This window comes from Manis pentadactyla, chromosome X (genome assembly GCF_030020395.1).
Source record: "Manis pentadactyla isolate mManPen7 chromosome X, mManPen7.hap1, whole genome shotgun sequence".
Classification (NCBI taxonomy): domain Eukaryota; kingdom Metazoa; phylum Chordata; class Mammalia; order Pholidota; family Manidae; genus Manis; species Manis pentadactyla.
In genome coordinates this window covers 13,615,410-13,639,502 of record NC_080038.1, presented here as the reverse complement: position 1 = coordinate 13,639,502, position 24,093 = coordinate 13,615,410, and the positions used below count along the sequence as shown (strand labels likewise).

Sequence of the window (24,093 nt, the reverse complement as noted above, 5' to 3'; positions counted from 1 at the left end):
AACTCCAAAGGTCACACATTGTATGTGAAATATTCAAGAGGCAGAAAGCAGATTGATAATTTCCAAGATGGGAAGAGAGAGAAATGGGGAGGGCTTAATGGGTACTGGGCTTTCCTTTGAGGTGATGAAAATATTTTGGAATTTGATAGAGGTAATGATTACAAAACACTGTGGATGTACTAAATGCCAGCGAATTGTATGCTTTAAAATGGTTCATTTTATGTTATGTGAATTTCACCTCAATTTTTAAAAAATAAAGATGGGCCTAAAATGTGGCTTAATTCCTGGCTGTACCACTTAATAACTCGTATTCACCTTCAGGAAATTAACCTATTTGAGCATCAGTTTCCCACAGGTTAAAGGAAGGAAATTCTAACTTTTATAGTTGTTATGAGGATTTAAAGAATAATGAAAAGAAAGCATCTAGCACAATGCCTGGAAGTTAAGGGGTATTTAAAACATAAATTACTATTCTTCTACTAATTTCTCATTTATGTCTACTTAAAACATAAATTACTATTCTTCTACTAATTTCTCATTTATGTCCACTTGAATTGTATTAGGAAGATATCTCATGCTTTTTGTCTCAAAGGAATTTTACTCTTCATGTTTGTGAGAACGTCCTTCTCTTGAATTCAAGTTAGCTTTCACAGTCTTAGTGAAGACCGTTGTCTTCTTTGCATTTCTATTTGGATGAAAAGGGAGCTATTTGGGCCAGTGGTGGAACAAAATCATGACTAGATTGTATGTGTCTCTATATACCCACTCCCTAGCAAAGTTCCTGTTTTGACAGGTGACATGCAAAAGTAACCGATACAAAATTTTTTATCCAGCCATTCAAAGGATTTACCCAAGTCTAGCTCAAGAGTAAAGTAATTTTCAGTGGGAGTTCCACACTTTATTAACTCTATTCAAGCTCCAGAAGCACCAACGGCAAGGAAACAAACAGAAACTGAGATCATCAGTCCACTGAGGCCACTGTGATGTTTCCACTGTACTCTCCACGGTAGGGCTTTCTTAACATCAGAAGCCCTCAAACTTTTTCTGTCAAGGGTCACATAATAAATATTTTAGGCTTTCTATGTCATACAGTCTCTGTCGCAACTACTAGATTCTGTCATTTTAGTGCCAAAGCATCCATAGAGAATATTTAAATGAATAAGTGTCCTGTTCCACAAAGTTCCAACAAAACTTTATTTATAATATAAGTGGTGGGCCACATTTGGCCCACGGGCAATAGTTTGCCAACTCCAGATCTGCACTGTCAGGGCAGGCTCTTTTGCCCATGCTAATAAGGTGGGCCACAAGGACCAAGTTTCAGCTGTACCATTTGGGGAAGGTTCCACAATTCATCAATACTACACCTAGGATTCTGGGTCCTCAGACATTCAGAGGCAAAGGTTCTCAGATATACCTTTCTCATTCAACTGTCCTCAGCTAATAGTGCTACTTCCTAATTCTATTCGCATCTTTGTAGTAGTAGAGGCTTTTTTTTGTTTGCAGTCTGACCTTATTTAAATAAGGAGGAATGTAATGATGAAGTAAATAATATAATTAATCCCATATATTGTTTCTCATTGTTGACTTACCTCTTTATAGGGGTCTGGAAAATACTTAATTCTCTTTTTTTTATTACTGACATGATTTTTTGTCCTTAGTAGGCTTTAGTGGAGAATTCATTGAAACAAATGAGAAAGGTTTCATACTATCATTTCAACTGCAATCTTCTCTCAAATTTTCCTCTCCCCAACTGTATTTTAAGCTTCCAAACAAAAGAAAACATGATGTTTTATCTGTCAATTTATATATGCTAGACTAAATTCCTCAAAAAAATATTACAGCATATCGACTTTTACAGAGCAAGTGCCTAGCAGAGTACCTGACATTTTGTAGGCATCAATACATTTTTCTTAAACAGGTATTTGGTTGAATTTTTTCTTTATAATGCCATACTAGAACATAGTACTTTAAGTACAGGAGGTAGAATTATATTTTGATTTTTTAAATTAAAATGCTTTAATATATGAAACAAACCTTTCAGAAACAGTGACGCTCAGAAGTATCGTAAAATGCAAATTATAGCTTCTAATAGTATTTTAGGACTGGATTACCTTTTATATAGAACTAGATCACTTGCACTACTTTCCAGTCACTGGTTTCAACAAATGATAAAGAGTTATGCTTAACTACTTAAAAGTACCCACTCTGTGGACATTTGTTGATCAGTTCCTTTTCTTACATTACCAGTGAATATATATTCAAGCCTGTGTAGAGAAATGATTCATACTCATTTTTGCTCCTGAAGTTTTGAAGAAAAGTCACATTAAAGTGCTAGGATAAATCCCTTAAGCACAGGCATTTATCAGAGACTAATGAAATTACTCATCTTAAGAAGGTGTACAAAGAGTGTTCTCTTTTTTGAACTAATTATGTGGGGTTTTTTTGGTATCATTAATCTACAATTACACGAGGAACATTATGTTTACTAGACACCCCCTTCACCAAGTCCCCCCCCACATACCCCATCAGTCACTGTCCATCAGTGTAGTGAGATGCTGTAAAATCACTACTTGTCTTCTCTGTGTTGCACAGCCCTCCCCATGCCCCCCCACATTATACATGCTAATCATAAGGCCCCCCTTCTTCTTCCCCCCACTTCTCCGTCCCTTCCCACCCATCCTCCCCAGTCCCTTTCCCTTTGGTAACTGTTAGTCCTTTCTTGGGTTCTGTGATTCTGCTGCTGTTTTTGAACTAATTATGTTTTTATGATTAGCAAAAAGGGGAACTTTAGTGATGTGGGTAGGGGGGTAAGGGATGTGGTGATCATTTAAGAATTGAGTCACTGCAAGAAGGATGAATGAGGTAAAGTCTTCTGTGTAGACAAGGCATGCTGAGCTAGTACTGGCTCATGCTAATATGACCATTCCCTTATCCCATTTACTAAAAACTAAACAAAAAACAAGTCCAGATTAGGGTAATGAGGATAAAAGCAACTAGGAAGCCTGCAAAAGCCCAATTCTTTTGGTTCCTTAAATAAGTTAGACAGACCTAGAAACTGACATGAGCCATCATTTCTTTTGATATAACAGGACAACGGAAACATGGGTGTAGTTTTTCCAACATCAACAGACTAGCAGAATCTGAAATACAAAATAGTGTAATACATACAAAGAAGTAAGATTTTGGTGAGACCTTTGTAGTGTTCCAGACTATTCTACAATTAACTGCATCAGCAAGAAAACTGGTCAAGAGAGGAAACCATACAAAAGTAATGATTCTATATGACTGCCTGTGTAATAGGAGACAGATGTTTCCCCCATTAATGATTCCTGCTATCTTTGCTCCTGACGCAAAGTCCAGTTTAACATTGGCATCTCATTAATCTCTATAACCTGCAGTAAATTAATGTCATTTAGGAGAGAGTATTACTTTAAAAAATGATTATGGTGAAATAATCAATTAATACTGAAATATTTCCAGCTTCTTGCAGTCTTTATTAAAAACCCCAAGCCTCTATAATTTTCTTCAAATGGTATGTAAATTTTGCACACAAAAAGCAAGAACCATCATATTATTTAAATAAGGAGGAATGTAATAACGAAGGAAATAATATAATTAATCCCATATATTGTTTCTCATTGTTTACTTACCTCTTTAAGTTTTGTTTTAAAAAACTCAATTCACATGTACAACCTCAAACTAAAAATGTTTTTAATTTGTTTTTATTTAATGTGGAAAAAAATTGAGACAAAATTTGTGTTTCAGTCAAAAATAACTGTTTTTAGATGACAGACTATTAGTAATCTGTTAAATTGGTGATGGCTCACTGGCTTTTCCTTAAGTATCTTCTTAAAATAGTTTTGTTAAAAAAACAAAAAAGTGACCAAATTATCATTCAGTTTTTTGGTGGAAAACAATATTAATCTGAAAAAGAAAAAAGGAATTACTAAATCAAAATGTCTAATGCCTGCTGAAAATGAACCCTAACAGCAAAAGAAAAATTGTGAACATTAAGTAATAACAAGTAGCCAAACAATGCCTTTCAGTAGGGGAATATGAGTATTCCTGACTAGAGAAGAGTTAACCAAGTCTACTGTTCCTACTATGATCAATCTCAATTTCTCAACTATCGAAAGAGAAAAATGGCACAATCCAGATCTTCTCTATCTACTCTCTCCTTAACCTCTTGCAATTTGCCATTCAATGTACCATCTCACTTACACAGGTATTATTCATGGCACTATTCGATGGATTTTCTCAACCTTCAATGGATCTTTTTATGGATCTTCTTATGGATTTTTAAACTGTTGGTGAATACCATTTTAAAAAATATTTCTCTGCTTTCAAGACCTCTGCCTCCCTCTCCTTTGAAGTCTGATCATTTTAAACAGTCAATTCACTCTGCTCTGCACTCCCTTTTGGAAGGTTCATAGCACTTCACAGTTCCATCTCATGCTCAAGTTAGCTTTGAGGCACTAGATCAAAGCCTGGTTCCATACTTTACCAGCTATATAATCTTGGCCGTTACATAACCTCTCTATGACATTCCCTCATCTGTAAAATGGGTATGAAAATGGTTACTGTGGGGAATAAACATAAAACATCTAGTAGAGTGCCTAGCATATGGCAGATGCTCAATTTGTGGTATTTATTAATAGCAGGTTTGGTATTCTGCCATCTTATTCCTTATTATGAAAGTCAAATTCATTATTTCTCTCCCCAAACTTATACACCCTATAAGTTTTTCAGCCAAATAATACCAATGCTTTTTCAGTTTACCACAAATCCATGGGATCATCTTTAATCCATTGGCAGGGACCTACTATTCCACAACAGCTCTCTACCATGTCCTTCTTTTTTGGTTCTGTAGTTTAAGGCAACTTTATTATTTATTGAATACTATAGGCTGTGCCCCAGTACTGGATTCCCCACAGCTTTGTATAATTAGCTATCTCAAGAGCATAGGTCACCAACTATTTCAGAACAAACAAAAATTTCTCCTAAGTCAACCCCAACCACAGGATGGGAACTATATCAATCACTACTCCTGGGTCCTGGGCTCAATGAGCATGGCCCTCTAACCTCTCAGTCAGGCAGCATGACCTCTCTTGCCTCAAATTCTAAACACATCTCCCTATTTCAACTCCATTTCATTCTCCCTACTTTGTTGTGAGGATGACCTCTTTGGGCTTTTACAAAGACAAGTGTGCTGTACAATATCCCTTTCGTAGCACTAAAAAGCAGACATGCTAATAAAAAGAAAATCAGCAATGCATATCTGGAGGGGAAAGGTTCAAAACAGAACTTCTTTCACATGGGAGTAGTCATAAGAAGCATAAATAGCTCAACAGTTATTGCTAAGAGTTTTCATATACATGTCAATGTGCATCTACAACCATAAACAGAAGTTGTCAAAAAGAGAGTAATTACATTTTTCTTTTTTAATTGGGTAGCATTTAATTCAGCAAATTAAGTCGTATGGTCTTTGGCCTGGAATAACCCAACATCATATTGTATTCACAAAAGATAAAATATATCAATTTATAAACATGACCTCTAAATTTCTTGTAACAGTACACAGAGTAAAACACTGACTTTCTTTCATACTTGCTCAAATATATAATATGCTAGGAATTATTTAATACCCACAGACAACCTTCTCAACAAGATCAAACTTATGGACAGGTGATCACACAGACCTGATTTATACATTTTTATAAGCATTCCATTAAATTTTAAAAGGTATGCAAAATATATGGGTGTGATTATTTTACATATAATGAGTACAATAGGGAGGATTATACCCATTTTTAACTATAACATGAGATTTCATAGTAATCCATCTGTTTGATCTGAAAGGGTTAAGTAAAGTGTCAAATTCTCTATTTTTGGATAATGGGGTAAAGATTTGAAAGTCTGATTCTAGCTGAAAAAGGCTATACTATATAACAAGTCTAATGACTAAACAGCTGCAGATTCTAAAAAGAGTTTTTATATTACTCTGAGTTAGGCACTAATTTATGCTTTAAATTTTCCTTCCAGTGATATCTTTTTAGACACATGAAAGGAAAAAGCAAAAAATACTTAAGAGAGCTAGTCTGTGAGTACCTCATTTAATGTAGGGGCAATAAAAAGAAAAGGTTTTTTACATGCAATCTCATTTGCAGCAACCTCACAGGTTATCTTTTTAACTATTGTTCTATCTCTTCAGACATACAGTAAGCCATAGAGCAAGAAAACTAGTTTCCTCATCCTTGCAACTCCCAAGTCCCCTGAACATGGCCACTAGGACTAGGAGTTCACATTTAGAGTTGTTTTCTCCAGAGCAGAGATTCCTGTTCTCATTCACTTTCACACTGGGGCCCATCTTGCTGGCACTAGCAGTGTGAATTACGAGAACCAGGTCCAGGTAACAAGTCTATCTTAACATACAAGTAAACCAGATGCATGGAAAGATAAAAACAATATATTCGACTAATACACTTTATTTTTACAAAGAAGGTGGAAGAAGAGCTTAGATAAGGTCAAAAGAAAATAGAGGGGAAAAGATCACAGGAAGAAGTGTGACAAAGACTGAGAGCAAACACTGTTGGAAACTTCACATTATAGATCAGAAATCCTTGGGTGTTAAAACTCCAGAATGAAGACTAGGAACTGAGACTTCTATTTCCTATGTTGTATAAACAAAGCCATGGTACAAAAGGAGGTATTTTGTTCCTGAAAGAATCAAATTTAACTTGAAAACTAACAACCTATTTACCATGAGTAGTACCTACCCAGGAATATTTTTTAAGCTTTAGAAAATTTATTGTAATGCGAGGCAACTCATTAAAAGCACAGAATTTCAATACATAGCTTTCCATTTGTTTAATCTCAAAATGAGGTGATATTTCTTAACGAGGTATTCAGGCACTAAATTTATTTTGATTATATTTAATTTATTATCTTTAATTCTTAATCATCTTAAATCAAGAACCAATAGTATTTAAACCATTTTTTGGAAATTTACTGGCAGAGATCTTCAGATAACTATTACCAACATAAAATAATTCAAGTCCTGAATTCAAAAATCATAGAAAATTCACTGAATTATAGAGTTGTGATCTAAAACTCAAAAATACATCAAATGAATGAAGACTTAAATCCAAAATGCAAATAGCATTTTTTACAATAGGAAAAAAAAGTAAACATAGAAATTATATCATCTTTCTTTACACACACACGTTACAATAGGAAGATGGGAGATTTTAAATTAAATGGTTTGTCTCAATTGCTAGGCTCATTTCAGACAAATTATATCATTATAAAATATCACAAAAAAACTTTAAACTTTATCTTACTAAATCATACACGAAATAGCATAGGGCCAGGTATTTTAATACACTAGGTATACCATAACAGAAAGACATTTAATCTAAATTTTAAAATTGTTACAGCTTCACCACTTGACATCTTAAAAGTTAGCCTCTAAGTAAAACATGTTCACCAACTAAGCAATAGCTATGGAAACTTGAAATAACTTCTCTGAATAACTGATGGTTATATAATCCATATAATAAGATTCATCTCAAGCTGTTCAAGGATGATCAACTACAGCCAATACTCATAATCATACACCTATCTCAAGCCCTATTTCATAACCAAACACCTATCCACTACCCTTCAAAATCTGGATTCAGATCCATCAAGCAATCTGAATTACTGGGTCTAGTTACATAAATACTGACTGAAACTCTTCCTTGCTCTTAAGTACTTGAATATAATTAAATCTGTCACTACCTTTATTTATTTTCTACCACCTTTGCTTCTTCCCATTAGACAGCTTTTTACCTATACATAGATTGGTTGAAAAAAATAGCAAGTGATTGCGAAGACCTAATCATGATAAAGCTTGTCCAAAAGCAGTCTCCTTTTTCTGTGTTTACATATTAATTCTACTTCATTAAGCATCCTCATGGTCATAACCAGATAGTTTTAATCATATGCCCACATGCACAGAGCACTACACTTATTTCAAAACAGTTAAACATATATGGCTATTTTCTTTTTAAAAACCATGTACTTGCCTTGTGTCTGCATTTAAGTACAACTCCATAGGCTCCTATAATAAAAAGAAGTAAAGAATTAGGGGCATGTATACAAACCACAGCTCTTGGAGAAATCAAAGATTTATTATATTTACATTAATTATCATTACATGCTATAATAATGATTCCTAACAAGACAATATTCTGCAGTGAGAATGCAATGAGCCTCAGAAAAAGAGAACATGGGTATTATATATATTTTTGTAAACCAAAAACATAAGAATTCATTTCCCCAACAAGTATTTTTAAATGTTTTTCTTTTTAAAGAAAATTTATACTTGAGACACTTTTTGAATTTAAGCTTATAATTTCTGGAGACAAAATCTGGACATAAGAACTTTAAAAGTAAATGAAAATGAACTCAAAAGATTCCAGGGAACTTAAAATTTAAGAGCTAACGATTTTCCAATAGGAAACTTAAGCATTGAGCCTACCAAATATGTTCTCTGTCCTAGGAGACATTTAAATCCTCTTCTAGGTTACTGGAGTGTCTTTTCTGACTGGCAAAATAGTACAGGCCTCAGCATTCCAATTAATAACTAGTATGAGCTGCTACATTTTTGCCACAAGTAAAGACTTAGTCCAAGGGCACAGGCCACAAGCAGTCCAAGACTCTGGCTATTTACAGCCAGGCAGTCCCATTCTCTTTGGTGTACAGCTGACCCTTGAACAACACAGGGATTAGGGGTACCGATCCCCCATGCAGTCAAAAATCCACATACAACCTTTGACTTCTCCAAAATTTTAGTAATAGCTGTTGACCAGAAGCCTTACCAATAACATAAACAGTCGATTAACACATATTTTGTATGTCATATGTATTATATATTCCTACAGTGAAGTAAGGTAGAGAGAAAAGAAAATGTTCTTTCAAATTGTCACTCACCTCCAAAAAATTTTCCAATATATCTACTGAAAAAAATCTGGATATATATGAGCCTAAGCAAGTCAAACCCACCTTGTTCAAGGGTTACCTGTATTTGGATGGATTCATCACTACCTTTTCCATCTCTTATCCTATTATCTAGCCAAAAAAGTTCCTTAAGGTGAGAATACAGAGTTGACAGCAAGGTACCTAGGAAACTGAGGTTAAAGTCATACTGTGAAAAATCTAATTAGGAGAATCAAAACAGAATGAATGATAAATGACGTTTGTAGCAATGTCAGGAACACTGACATTAACAGACAGGCAAAGTTTGCATGCATCCATGAGGAGGGGACTTCAGGGAGATGAAATTGGGAAATGTGTCTCTAAAAGAGTCTAGGGAACCGGAGGAACAAGTCTCCCTCACTTTGGTGGAGATGAATGAATCTTACTATCATAGCTAGGATGGAATCAGCCATTAGAAATTCAACTCAACTCCACCATCACCAGGCAAGGCCCCAATCCTCACTTAACTGCCCATGCCAGTTTTTCTCTGGGGTGAAAATACACTGTCTAGGCTACAGGAATGTAGAGTTTGCTTGACAGTTTCTAATTTCTTTAATGTATATGTGCTTCTTAGTTAAAAAACATGAGGTAGTTTGCAAAGAAAATATATGCAACAGTGATGATTCTACCTACAACTTAAGCTGCCATTTTCTCATTTGTATAAGTCTGGTAGTTATAGTTCATCAGAGCCAGTCCTTGAGAAGATGATCACCTATGGGTATACTAAGAAAATAAGGTTATGATCCAGAAAAAGGCCCAGAATCTGGAACATACCAACCCTCTATACCCTATGAGCTGACCACCTCTAATCAGTAGTTTTATTGCATAAATCTCTAATTATAAGACTTTTGAAGAATGAGTAGTTAATTTAAAACAGCTATTATAAATCAGATAGTATATAAAACATTGAGAATGAGTTTTATTTACATAGTTAACATCAAGGAAGAAAACAATAAAGAGTTGACCAGTGAAAAAAGATCCAGCCTACTTCAGGTCTCGAAGCAAGCACCCAATGATTAGACTATATTTTAACTGTTTCTGTTTATTTGAAAAGGATTTAATAATTTGGTATTAAAATCTAGAACGGCTTTCCTATTCACACAGGTAAATTTTTAGAACTTCTTTTGAAATTCCAAATATCAAAATTCTGAGATACAAAATTTTTTTTAAACATTTGTTTTAAAGATACAAATGCTAAGAAACCCTAATTATAATCACATATCCCCTGTGAACAGAAACATTGTTCAAAATCTCCATAAAGCTATCTTTAAGTCAACAGCAAAAATTACCAAGAAGGAAAAAATCAGAAAGACTTATGAAAAATGAATCACCATACTTCAGCAATTTGGTAACATCATTTGTTATAAGTATTGTAAATGCTGCCAATTAAATCATGACATGCTACTGATTATAACACAACACACCCTGATTTTGGAGATATTAAAATATGACCAATTTTTGTGCCTCAGAATTTATAAAGTATGGTTTGTCTCTCAAAGACAAATTGAAGTTATTCATTTATATACCATGTGTTAAATAAAATTTAACTTATACCAATACATTTTAAGTTATTCAAAATAAGACTAGCTAATATAAAAATAAAATGTAACCAAAAAATTATAGACTGAAGAAACCATGACTGCTAATGAAAACAATGACATAAAGGCAGAAGAAATTAAGAAATCCCTCATTTAAAGAGTTTTAAAATGGTATTAGCTTTCCATTGGAGAGTAAGACCCAAATAATTTAAGACTAATTTCATTTTTCACATTTTTCTCCTAGGCACAAATCTGAATTAATATAGTTAGATTAATAGGATCTGAATGAGTAACATTCGTGGTAGTAGGTGTAACTACACATTGCTCAAAACCTCAAGGAATGCCAAACTTACCTTCACCTACAACCCCAAGGATCTCAAATTTATTCATCACATTACCAATGTTAGGAATCTTCATGAAGACAAACTCCTCTTTTGATGCAAGCCACAGAACATGGCATCAAAAAAGAACTTCTGAGGAAGTTGTGTAGTTAGTAGAACAAAAAGGTCAGAAGGAAGAAATTCTCACAGGTTGGCAGGAACTTTCACATATTTGTTCTAATGTGGATTCCCTGAAAGAATAAACAATTAAAAGCTGTAAGTATCTCAGTATCTAATAATCTACCCTACCTTTAGGAACAGTTGTCTTAAACCATGTTAATGTTTCATATACTAAAAAAAAAAGATGAGAGAAATAATAATAATAGTAATAATAGGAGAGAAGTACCCAAAGTGGAACACAAATGAACAAAGGTACCTAAACTGTATGTGACATGATAACATAACCACGCTGAAGGGGGCCAACGGGAAAAGAAATAATCCCAGGGAAGTTTTGAAAACATTATTTTAACTACATACACTACTCAACCTCAAGACAAAAAGAAACATAAACAAATTTTATACTCTACTTAGGTATTGTTCTTACAGAGATAAGAAATTCCTCTAGGTGTATTCTAAGACAAAGCAAGTAAGTAAATATATTGTGGACAATCAGAGTTTGGTTTCTTATTCTCATAAAAGAAGTCACAAATATGAAAATGGGGAAGGCTTGGAATTAGAATTAACCATATAAACTCAGATCTTAAAATAGAGAGATGCAGAAATAGATATAAGTGTATATGTAAACATACATACCCACACACATATATATCCCCTAGTTCTGTCTGCTGAGGGGGCCTAGAAGTAATAAGCACAACGAGAGCATCACTAAAAGAAAGCAGGCTGCCTTGGAGAAACAGCTGATTCCCACACTAGGGGGGCATGGAAAAGGACAGTATGAGCCGAGGATATATTTTTGTGGTGACAGAAAGTAAGGAAATGCTCAAAGAATGATGGGGGCATGTCTATAGAGCACAGGAGACAGCTTAAAGAGATTCCCACTGGTCAAATGTGGAGCATTTCAACAACAAAATAAGTATGGACAGTAGTAGATAATAATCCACAGTGTAAAATAAAAATGCACCAGCCCTTACTGACATACATACATAAATGGGGGAGAGGGAAAAGCTCTTAGAGTGTAATTTCAAATAATAAATGTAGTGAAGGAATTGACAAGCATCCTGCTAATTGTATCAGGTAAGTATCATCAACATGTGCTGAAAGTAGTGGCTGAAAGTGTGATGGAAAACAGGGTATTATCTAGTTTCAAAGTAGTTCCCTACATGATACCCAATTAATTAAAATGGGAAAAATAGTCATTTCATACTGAAGAACCCTACCAGACACCACCTTAATTAAGTGATCAAAGTTAACAATGTCAATAATAGGACAAGTGAACATCGTATGCCCCCAGATAGGGCAAATCACATTACTCCTGTGGCATTCCTCCCAAAAAGGTAAAACCTTGGATCTCCAAGACAGCTGAGAGACATTCTACTAAACAACTACCCTGTATTCTTTTAAAATGTCTAGGTTACATATTCAGCCATAAGAAGAAAATAAATCCTACCATTTGCAACAACATGGATGGAGCTAGAGGGGATTATGCTCAGTGAAATAAGCCAGGCAGAGAAAGACAAGTACCAAATGATTTCACTCATATGTGGAGTATAAGAACAAAGAAAAACTGAAGGAACAAAACAGCAGCAGAATCACAGAACCCAAGAATGGACTAACGGTTACCAAAGGGAAAGGGACTGGGCAGGAGGGGTGGGAAGGGAGGGATAAGGGCAGGGAAAAAGAAAGGGGGCCTTACGACTAGCATGTATAATGTGGGGGGTGCATAGGGAGGACTGTGCAACACAGAGAAGACTAGTAGTGATTCTACAGCATCTTACTACGCTGATGGACAGTGACTGTAATGGGGTTTGTGGGGGGGACTTGGAGAAGGGGGAAGAAAAAAAAAAAGAATGTCAAATACCATTTAATTTCTATTCTAAGAATGTAGAAATTGAATCTTCCAGAAACAAGTCAATTAAATACTCTCAAAACTAAAAAAAAAAAAAAATGTTGAGGTTACAAAAGACAATGACTGAGTAATTGTTCCAGAAAAGATGATTAAGATTCATAATAACTAAATTATTAATACATGATCCTGGATTGGATCCTGGGCAAGAAAAAAATGTATTTTGCTATAAAAGGTAACTGATAAAATTTAAGTGTCTACAGATAACAATACTGCATCAGTGGTTATTTTATTTTCATAATAGTATAGTGGTTATATAAAACAGAGTTCTCATTTTAAGAAACAGCAAAATGGGTGAAGGAATCAAAAGGTACAAACTTCTACTTACAAAATAAGTCCTTAGTGACATAATGTACAGCAGTATAATTAATTAAAATGTATGTTTGAAAGTTGCAGAGAGATCTTAAACATTCTCATCATAAGAAAAAAATTAATAACTATGCATAGCAATGGATGTTAACTAGACTTACTGTAGTCAGCAATTCACAGTGTATACACATATTGAATCATTATGTTGTACCCTTGAAATGAATACATGTTAATTATACTTTAAATAAATAAATAAGGCACAGCCCAGAATCTCTAAAATAAGCCAGTCTAATAAAGAGTTTAACCAAAATAAGAAAGAACACCAAAGTTTTTAGAGATAAAGTTTGCAACAAGGTAAAATGTTAACATTTGGGAAATCTTGAGTCAAGGGTCTATGAAACAGGAAATTCTTTCTGCTATCTTTGCAAATTTTCTCTAAATCTGAAAATATTTCAAAAAAACCTATCCTATCTTTAAGAAGAACAACTGTTAACAACACAAAATACTGGCATAAAGGGAAGAAATAAATCAAAGCCAATAAAGAGATTTTCCATGCTGCCTATGAAATTTGAAACTTTTAAAAAATAAAATTACCCCATGTGGTGTGGATAAGAATTGACATGAAGAAGTATGCCTGTCCATACGCTTATGGGAGGAATGTAAACTGGTAATAGCTTTCTAAAGAGCAGTACATCCATCATTAAATGCTTTTAAGGTGTTCATACCCTGATGAAAGTACCTGCCAAAAACCTACAACAAACATCTTCTTTAAAGTATTAGATACAGTCCCTTTAGAAATTAAGAACATGATAAGAAGTCCTACTATTAATGCTCAGTAACATTATTATTAAACTTTATCTTGGTGGGTTAGCCAGCTCAGTAAAATAAGAAAAAATAAATTAAATAAATGAATAAAATGTACTGAATCAGAAAGTGGGAAGCAAAACAGAATTTACAGGTACTATTTTCTACATAGAAAACTCAAAGGAATTTACAAATCATTAGAATTATAAGTGTTAGCAAGGTAGCGGAATATAAGCTTAATTTATCAACTGCATTTCTAAACATCAGTAAGAAACAGAAAATGCCATTTTTAAAAATCTCATTTACAAATAACAAAAAAGGCACTTCGTGACATTAAAGAAGACCTAAATAAATGGAATTATCCTAATTTCAAAGCTAGGAGGATTCAGTACTATATAAAGATGCCAATTTTCTCCATATTAATCTGTACAGTCAATGCAATTCCAATCAAACCCCAACAGGGTTTTCTGAGGAATTAAGACCAGCAGATTCTAAAATACATATGGGCAGAGCAGAGTTCCAAGTATAGCCAACACCCTCCTGAATAAGAAACTAAGAAGGCTTGGCCTTGAGGGTAGGATCTGGCAGGATGCCCTACCAAATATACTGAGGCTTAGAATTGAGCTATGGAAGTTAAAACTGCCAGGTCTTGGCACAGAGACAGACAAATTTGCAAGTGGAACTGATGTGAGAGCCAAGCTGTTAAGCATACTTCAGTATCCCTACAGTTCTACATTCACCTCCCCCTTCAGTCTGTTCTCAACACAAGTGATAGGTAAGTCAGACCATGTCATTTCTCGGCTCAAAACCCTCCAATGACCTCCCTTATTATTAAGAGTGAAAGTCATAGTCCACATGAGCCACAAGGTCTTAACCTCCCCCTCCTCTGACATCATCTCCGACTATTTTCTCCATTGGCTGGCTTCAGTTCATTCACAATGACATCCTTTCAGTTCAGTATAGAACAAGACAGTCACAGTTATACCTAATGCTAAATATTTCTTTGTCACTCTAATGTTTATTTTAGGTCAGATTCTTATCTGATTTTTCATTCAACATTTACAAAAAACGTTTTTGTAAAAAAGGCAAGAGAAAATAGATACTATACTTACTTCAGAAGACTTTAATTCAATGGAATCACAAATTTTTAAAGGATTACTGTGACATTTAGAGAAAATGATGTCACAATTTCAGAAGAAATTAATACATATTTATCCTAGTCATTCATTTATTAAAAAACGAATTGCTGACTGCCTAACAGGTTTCAGGGAGTGGGTAAATAAGATACACAAGATGAAAAAGATAGGCAAGATCATTGCCCTCATGGAGCTTTACATTATGCTAAGGAGGAAAAAATGCAAATTATCATATACATAATATGAAAGGGGAAAAAAGGAGTGATTACTGAGATGGTAACATTTGAGGGGAAATATCAATAACAAGAAGGAGCCAGCCTCATGTCACTCTAAGTCAATCACATTCCAGGTAAAAGATGCTTAGGGCGCTTCCGAGAACAAATCACTCTTTCATTTTCTATGGCCGATTTGGAAGAACATCCAGGCAACATTTAAATATTCCACTCTCTGACAACAATGGCATGGCTCATTTTAAAGAGATAAAAATTACATCATTCCCACTAAGAAAATCCAGCACTCCAGAAGTTCTATATAAGCACATATAAAGCACATTTGGTCCCACCTATTCACTATAGAACTCCAAATTGAGTAATGCAAACTGGGAGTCAGAATTTAAATGTGTAAGTAAACACATAACATAGGTGTCAAGAACACTCTTTTAACTACCAGTATTCATACTAAGAAAAAAAATGTGATAAATTGGATCAACTACAATTTTATATGATGACACCGATTAATTTTTTTAAAGCATAAAAACTCAGACACTTTAGCTTCATGTAACTAAGTAACTTGGGTAAGATGTCCCTCTGAGGATAAATACAAATGTTGGAGGGAATACTTCTTAAAAAACAGCCTTAAGACCTCAAAGACTTGAGAAGACTGTAAAGAATGACCTGGCTGAAATCAAAGCAAACGATTAGATCCCAGAAAGATAATCAAACTGCCCAAAATGGTTGGGCATGCACTTCATGATCCAGGAAAAATGTGAGTAAAACAGACTTTCCATTGAAACCCTTGTCAAAGGCAAGAGTGTTTCAAAAGGAAAGAGTTTGGTTATCTACTACACACTTGAAGCTTGCATCCCAAAGAACTATACTTCTAGGATAAAGGAAACCAGAAATAAATAAGCCCTTGGATGACTTGAATTATAGCTTTATATCATCTGTGTGGCCTAAATAAACCCTAACTGTACCTTGGATTGAGATGGTCCCACATTCAGATTGGTAGTGCCACCAGTTATCTGGTTGAAGTGAGGGGGATCTCTGCAGGCAAACATTAATCTAGGATTCACAGTATTGCTATAAATAATTTCTCATTTACATTGTACAGTATATAATTAAAAATAGCTAGATACACAAGGTAATAAGATACCATGAACAAGGATCAGTAGAAACAACTGAAACAGAAAATGACCCAGAAAGACTTATTATCCTGAATAGCCTATAAAACAACTATAGTGTTAAATTAATAAAATCCCAAAAGCTAAACATTTTGACAGAACTGGAAGGCCAAAAAGGTGAGAACAAATTTGAAAAATAAATTTGAATTCAAAAGAATAACAGCAAAGGAACTAAAAAGACAATTTAAAGATAAAAATAGCAGGATACAGAAGGTTTTGAACATATTTTTAAAACTTGACCAAATGACCATATGAACTGTAGCAAAGGACTGCAGAATACCTTTCAAGCACAGACCGAACATTTACAATAACTAATAATGTGCTGGGTCATAATAGAATCCAAATGAACTACAAGGATTGAAGTCCAAGGATGTTCTCTCTCCACAATGCAACCAGGGGAGAAATCAATCACAAAGTAATAATTAGAAAATATTCATGTTTGGAAATTGACAAATACATTCTTAAAACAATCTGTAAGTCCGACAAAGAAGAAATCATAACAAACATTTAAAAATAACAAAACTACACATTAACGGGTAGAAGCTGAAGCAATGCTTAGGGGAGGAAACAGTCTTATGTATGCATATATCACAATATAAAAAAACTGAAAGTGAATAAACTAAGCATCAGTCTCAATAGGTAAAAAAAAAAAATAGCAAAATAAATTCCAAGAAAATATAAAGAAATAATTAAGAGCAGAAATTCATGCAACAGAAAGCATACAAACAGATCAAAAGAAAGGAGGTGGACCTTGAAAAACCAACTTTGGAACTAATCGAGGAAACATGAGAACTCAGCCCAGCCAACATGCTGATTTCAGGCTTATGATACGCTGAGCAGAGAGAGCGCCCAGCCACAACATGACAGACTCCTCACCTACAGAACTGTGTGCTAACATATGGGTGCTGTTTGAAGTTGCTACGCTTATGGTAATTCATTACAAAACAACACAAAGTAATACAACAATATTTCATTTACATACAGTTTTAAAACAGTCAAAGCTGAACTACAAACTATATTATTTAGGTATGCAGATGTAAGTGGTAAATCTATTTTTTAAAAAGTGACGAAGGAAGTGCTTCCTATAAAAATCGAGATATTAACTACCTCTGGGGTGAAACTGAGATTGACGAGATGCACAGGAGGGCTTTCTGGACTCAGATAATTTCTATTTCTTGACTTGAGTGATAGTTAAATTGACATTCATTACACTATATATTTATGTTTTATGTACTTCCATGTTGCCATATTGCACAGTAAAACAAGTTTTTTAAGAACTCAAAAGAATAATTCTGATAATGGTATCACACATAAAGAGTTGCTTGGTCATTTATATGGCGGTAAAAGAAATTTTATCAAAGAAAAAGCATTTCAATATTATATTAACCAAAAAATGTTCAACTGAACTCTCTCTCTCTGAGGCTCAGGCTCCACGTACGTACTGTGTTTAATGCTGGGTATCAAGAACAAACCACAAACTCCTAGTGATGCATAACCCGGATGATGACCACACTCCAAAACCATGCCAGGTGAAGAGCTAGTGAGGAAACTGGACAAGTGTGGCCTCGATTGGGAGATGACTGACATCAAATGTCTGAAGGCTCTTTGAAAAAGAGAAGAGCAGGTGATTTAAGTTATTTCACAGGGAAGAAGTATGATCAGTGGTAGAAGTAAAAAGGAGATGTCCGCTCAGAGTGACTGGACAACAATGAACCATCAATGGTTACTCATTCATTCTGTAAATAATCTGCCAGATACCTACAGTGGGCCAAGCCACCCACTGTAGATGCTTCAGGATACATCAGTGATCAAGACTCGGCCCCGGCTCTCATGGAGCCTACCAAAGGAAGAGAGACAAAAAACCAAGCATGGTCATTCCAGACAGTGTTAAGTATTATAAAGGTAAAAAAGTGGTCTTATGACAAGGAGTTATGGCAACTGGGCACAGGGGAACAGGAGTTAGACAGTGCAGTCTGGGAATGGCCTGTCTGAAGATTTGAGTGAAACACGTGTAATCTAAAGAAGCAAGCCATGGGAACAGGGATGTGAGAAGAGCATTCCAGGCAGTACAGAGTCTTAATGTAATCTGAAGCCTAGCAGACAAGGAACAGACCAGCAGGGGGAAGGAAGAGTCCAGACAGGAAGAGGCCGCTGGTAGCAGTTTGGCCTGCTTATGGTACAAGTCATGTACTAGACTAGATGACCCTAAGGTCCCTTATAACATGAAAATTTAAGAGTCTCTCAAAAATTCATTTGAATTTTTCATTACTAACCATCGACTTTATGAACAAATAGCAAAATACATTTTAAAAGTGGATTTGTCTTGCACTAAGAAATACACCTAGAATTAATGTCTCTCCATTAGCAAGTAGGCACCCACAAGAACTGAAAGACATAAAAAGCTTGTAATTTATTCCATATATTATTAGTATTGAATTTAAGAGCTGCCTGGGCCTTGAGTGTTTCCTTCACTGCTGAAATTATAATCTTCATCTCAATGGGTCTTTTCTTCTTCCCAAAGACAGTACAAAATCAGTTGAATCATGAGTTTTGTTTTCATATCTGGCATAGTTTTATACATACAAACGAGAGAACCATTTTGTCACTGAAAACTACACAGGAATGAATTTGGTACATGACAAAACTACTGCTACAATAAGAGCTTAAGTGGTTTGAAAGCATCTTAAAATTCATGACCCAAGTATGGCAACAAACCACTTCTGTGGAAAGCACAGCCTTGTGAAAACACAACCTAATTACTCTCTGGTAGAGAATTTTCCATGTTGAATATAAGACAAGAAAATAATGCACTGATTTCCTTCCAAGATGGGACCACCTGACCCATAATTAACAGGATCTTCATTTTGCTTTATTCCCCCAATAGCATAATTTTATTTATCAATCCTTTCTCTATTAATTCAGTTCCCATTACTAAATCAAACTGACATTTGACTATCATGAGTAACAGACACACAGTTTAATAGCATAAAAATTTCAAACTACCAAACAGTAGCCTGCCTCCCCACCCTTTTACCTTTAGAATCCTTTTACAGGGTAGGAAACCAGTACCAACTCAATATATTCCTACCCACTGGCTTAATATTCCTCCTAGCACTGCCAACCCTACTAAATTTCCAGCCCTTCCTGAGAATCTGAAGGCCTAGGGGTTAAGATTGGGGGGAAGGGGACAGCTAAGCTGGGGTCTGAGAAATTCACGGTTCATACTAATATTGTACTATTTAAAATACACTATTGGTTATAAAGGTTTTGAAGGCACCTGCATGAAAATATATCAGCTTAATCAAGGTCTCTGTGGGATAATTTGTTCTGATCTCCAAATTCTAAATAAGTGAATTTAAAATAAACTTAGAGAAATTGAGAGATTTTGCTGGGTTGATGTGGATCAGAAAATGTGATCCAAGTTATTGCCCTTTACTGCCAAGAAAAACACTGAAGTCTGACTGTAGAAGAACACCTGCAGACTTTAAATGAATTCATTTAAATGAATTCCTTCCATTACTTCCCATGCACCATTGGCCTACATACATTTCATCTCTGAAATGTGTTAAGACTTTGGAGATGAGATTACTGAACCTTTGTGGTTTTGGGACAGCCACAGGGAAAGATGGGAACAAAGACTGGCCTAGAGCAAATACAGTCATATTTTCAGAAGGGGTAAAACAGTACATTCTGTAAATTCTATACCCGAGAACTTATAATTAAACAATCATTCAATAAATATGTCTTGAGAACTATATGCCAGTCCCTGTGACAGGCACTGGGAACATATCAGTAAAGGAAATAAAACAAGACCACTTATTTCAATTAGTTTATGAAAGAATCACACAGTAAGTCTAAAACTGCAAATACAAGTGCTATGAAAAAGAGACAGAAGGTGCTACAAGGGCTTGTAACATAGGTTTTCCACCTAATAAGGGAGGGCTGGCTTTTCCAGAGGAAGCTTCCAAGAGCCTAGATCTGTAGGACAATTAGACATCAAGTTATGGAGGAGGAAGGATGCTCCAGGAGAGAACGATTTATTCGAAGGTCTCAAGTCAGGAGGGAACATGGCAGACACAAGAGACTCAAAGGTGGTTGGGTTAGGGTAGTTAACAACCCTGTACAAGGTGGCTGGAGAGATAGTAAGCTGGGATATTTTAAGTAATTTTGTCTTTATCCTGAGACATAAGGAGCCACTGGAGGGTTTTGAAGAATGGGAGGGATGGGTGCAGGGGGCAGTATGACAATCAGATGATCTACATTTTGAAAAGATCACCCAAATGGAACTGGAGATGTCAATTTGGGGGTGTAAAACCAAGCCATTGCAGCTAGCCTGGTGAATGATTAGAGCAGAATAGACTAAACTGGTAGATATAAAGAGAAACAGATAGATTTAGGATATATTTAGAGGGGAAGCCAACACAACTATGGATGGATTTTGGAGATGGGAAGCAACGTAAAGAGGAATCAAGGATAACTTGTTCGTTTGGAGCTTGGGACTGTAAGGACACGGAGGCTGCTGTTTTCTGATGTGAGGAAAACTAGAAGAGGAGCAGGTTATGGGAAGGGAAGAAATCCAGGACTCCATTTAAGCCATGTTAGAGTTTAGATATCCACAAAACTGAAAAAGGCAAAAGCCAAAAGGAAAAGAATTTCCAACTTGTACCACAAAGTGAATAACCTAACACATAGAAGGCAGTCCTACTGTCTCAATAAGAGCAGCAGAAACCCAATTTTTAAAATGGGCAAAATAATATGAACAAATAATTTACAGAAGAGGAAACACAAATGGCTCCTAAACATAAAAAGTTGCTCAACTTTACATATAGTAAAACTGAAATTAAAACTGATACAATTTTTCAGATTAGCAAAGACCAAAATTACCATACCAAGTTAATGGGAGTCTGAGGGAATTAAGCTTACTTATACATTGCTGGTGGGGTTGTATACTGATAATATTTTTTGTAGCCCAACTTAACAGTATCTTTCAAAACTAAAAACAAACATTGTAATGATTCTAATGACAGAACAATTGCATTTCCAGGAATTTATCATCAGAAACACATACAGACAGGGTAAGCTTACATCATTCACTGCAGCACTGTTTATAAAAATAAAAGAATGGAAACAACTAAATACACATCAATAGGGGACTGCTTAAATGAATAAATGGTATGTCCATTCAGTGATTTTAAGCTAGAGACAGAAGTGAAATTATATATACACTAATTTAGCATTTCACAAATTTAAGTTTTCTGTTTTACAAATCAAAATACCTAAAATTTTGTTTTAATTAAATACCACTTATATCTGTTTTGTACACAAGCTCTACATAAGATTATATTTGAAAAAGGAGGTTTATTGCCATTTTTTGGAAGTTTGAAAAACCTACTGATTAAAAAGTATGTGGTAGAGTTTACTGTTCCTAAAGACATCAAATGACTTCAAACACTGTCAATAATCTGGAAAATTCACAAAGGCTGCTTCCAGACTAAGCAGGGTTAATGCTGTCATGAAATGACCTTCTTATCATGTCTCCAGATTGCTGGTCCTTGCAATTGTAGACTGAAGATTTTATCAGAGAGATTCTCAACCTGGGTTTCTCTTGCCAAGACAAAGTATCAGATTTATGGTTGACCTTGACAACTTTCATCTCCTCACTTAAAAAATACGGCTCCCTCTGCTGGATGATCTCTAAGGTCCCTTCTAGCTTTCAAGTCCCACAATTCCATTTCTAAACCCTGAGAACGTCTCAGACTGAAAAATGAGTGTCAAAATCCTCAATTAACAAATGTCAATTCTTAAAGTACCTATTATTCATCAAATATATATACCTTACCTTCTTTTTTCATCATGGTTTCAAACCACTTATCAAGGTATGATCAAGAGCAACTGAATAAAATGATCTTAGAACAAAGAACATATAGCATGATTGCCCTTCAGCCTATTTCAGAAAAACTGTAAAACTAAGAATTTATCATCAGAAACACATACAGGGTAAGTGGAATATGAAACACATAAGTGGAATACTGCGGCCAAACGTCTGGCAATTAAGCTATTTCTGGGAGGGTCACTTATGTTAAAGGGAAGAAACAAAGAGTAATAACGACTAGACAGCAGCAACTTTTCAAGGCATGAAGACGAAGTCTGGGATATTTTCCAAATGGGTTGGGAGAAGTTATTTTTATTTACGGAGATATTTTTGTCCTATTTAAAATATAGAAGGAACTGAAGAAAATCAAGCTAAAGATCTTGCACTTCCTCAGCTGTTCATCCTGCTAACTTTAGAAGTTTAAGTTTCGTTACTTTGGCCAAACAAGTAACAGCCAAAATGACAAGCAATTTCATAACACCCATTAATCGATGAAAGCATTAAATTAAGCTCGAAAGAGATGTGAACACATGACTAATAAAATTTAATATATTAAAAGATAGATAGGTTCCTTCCCTCAAGGAAATTTCAATTAAAAAAAAAAGTACAGTTAAGAGGACTTTTGACTTACAGGTCTCCCACATACAAATTTAACGTTGAGCTGGGCAGTCTCTTAAAGCTTAGTTTGTTTCCTTTCTTTCCATTTGTAAACTGGAGTTAAGTAACCCTTACAACAAATATGAGGCACCTTTTCCAACACCAGTTCTCTGGCACCAACTGGGTGTCCCTACAATCTACTCTAATGCTAACTACCCACAGTTAATGTCAGACTCCACATTTTGTGGGCCCAGTCTCACAGACTTCATTTGCTTTAGGAGCCAGTCACAAGTCTCAGGTCCTCAGGCCACCTGCACTTCTGTCTGACTTGGCTAAAAATGTGGGGGTTCCCAAGCCTCTCCCTTCAGGTTTGATATTACCCTAGAATGATTCACAGAACTCAGGAAATTGCTTTACTTACCATTTACTGGTTTATTATAACTCAACTCAGGAACAGCCAAATGGAAGAGATGCACAGGGGAAGGAGTCAGGGTGCAGAGCTTCCATGCCCACTTAGGGTACAGCACCCTCCCAGCACCTCAACACATTCACCAACCCAGCTCCCCAAATCCTGCTGTTTAGGGGCTCCTGTGGAAGTTTCATATGTAGGCATGCTTGATGAACACATTGGCCGTTGGGGACTGAAGTCAATCTCCAGCCCCTCTCCCTTCCCCAGAGGTAGGAGCAGGAGGAAGGGGCTTAAAGTTCTAACCTTCTAATCATGGTTTGTCCTTCTGGTGGCCAGGCCCTATGCTGAGGTGATCCAGGGGCCTCTGCCAAGAGCCATACAGAAGACACTCTTATCACTCGGGAGATTCAGGTGACATTCCTGAGACAAGAAAAGATTAGGCAGACAAAAGGGTAAAGGCATTCTAAGCAAAAAAAAGAAACGAAAGAAAGAAAAACAACGAAAACCCTAGAAGGAATGTTTGTGGAACTCAAGTCATTCAGCTTCTCTCAAATCCAGGGCACAGGTCTGGAATATCAAGAAATGAGACAGAGACTAAACTATAAAAA

At 35.4% G+C, this 24,093-nt stretch overlaps 1 protein-coding gene across 1 annotated transcript in view; it reads right to left on the bottom strand.

The window, feature by feature from the left end:
• Positions 1–24,093, bottom strand: part of CDKL5 (cyclin dependent kinase like 5) — a 133,169-nt gene that overhangs the window by 100,091 nt on the left and 8,985 nt on the right. Inside the window, exons 2-3 of the mRNA XM_057496124.1 lie at positions 10,910–11,127; positions 8,067–8,101 (exon numbers count right to left, since the gene is read on the bottom strand). Of these exons, the coding sequence (XP_057352107.1) occupies positions 8,067–8,101; positions 10,910–10,973 (99 nt within the window). The 5' untranslated portion in view covers positions 10,974–11,127. The remainder of the gene's footprint in view (positions 1–8,066; positions 8,102–10,909; positions 11,128–24,093) is intronic.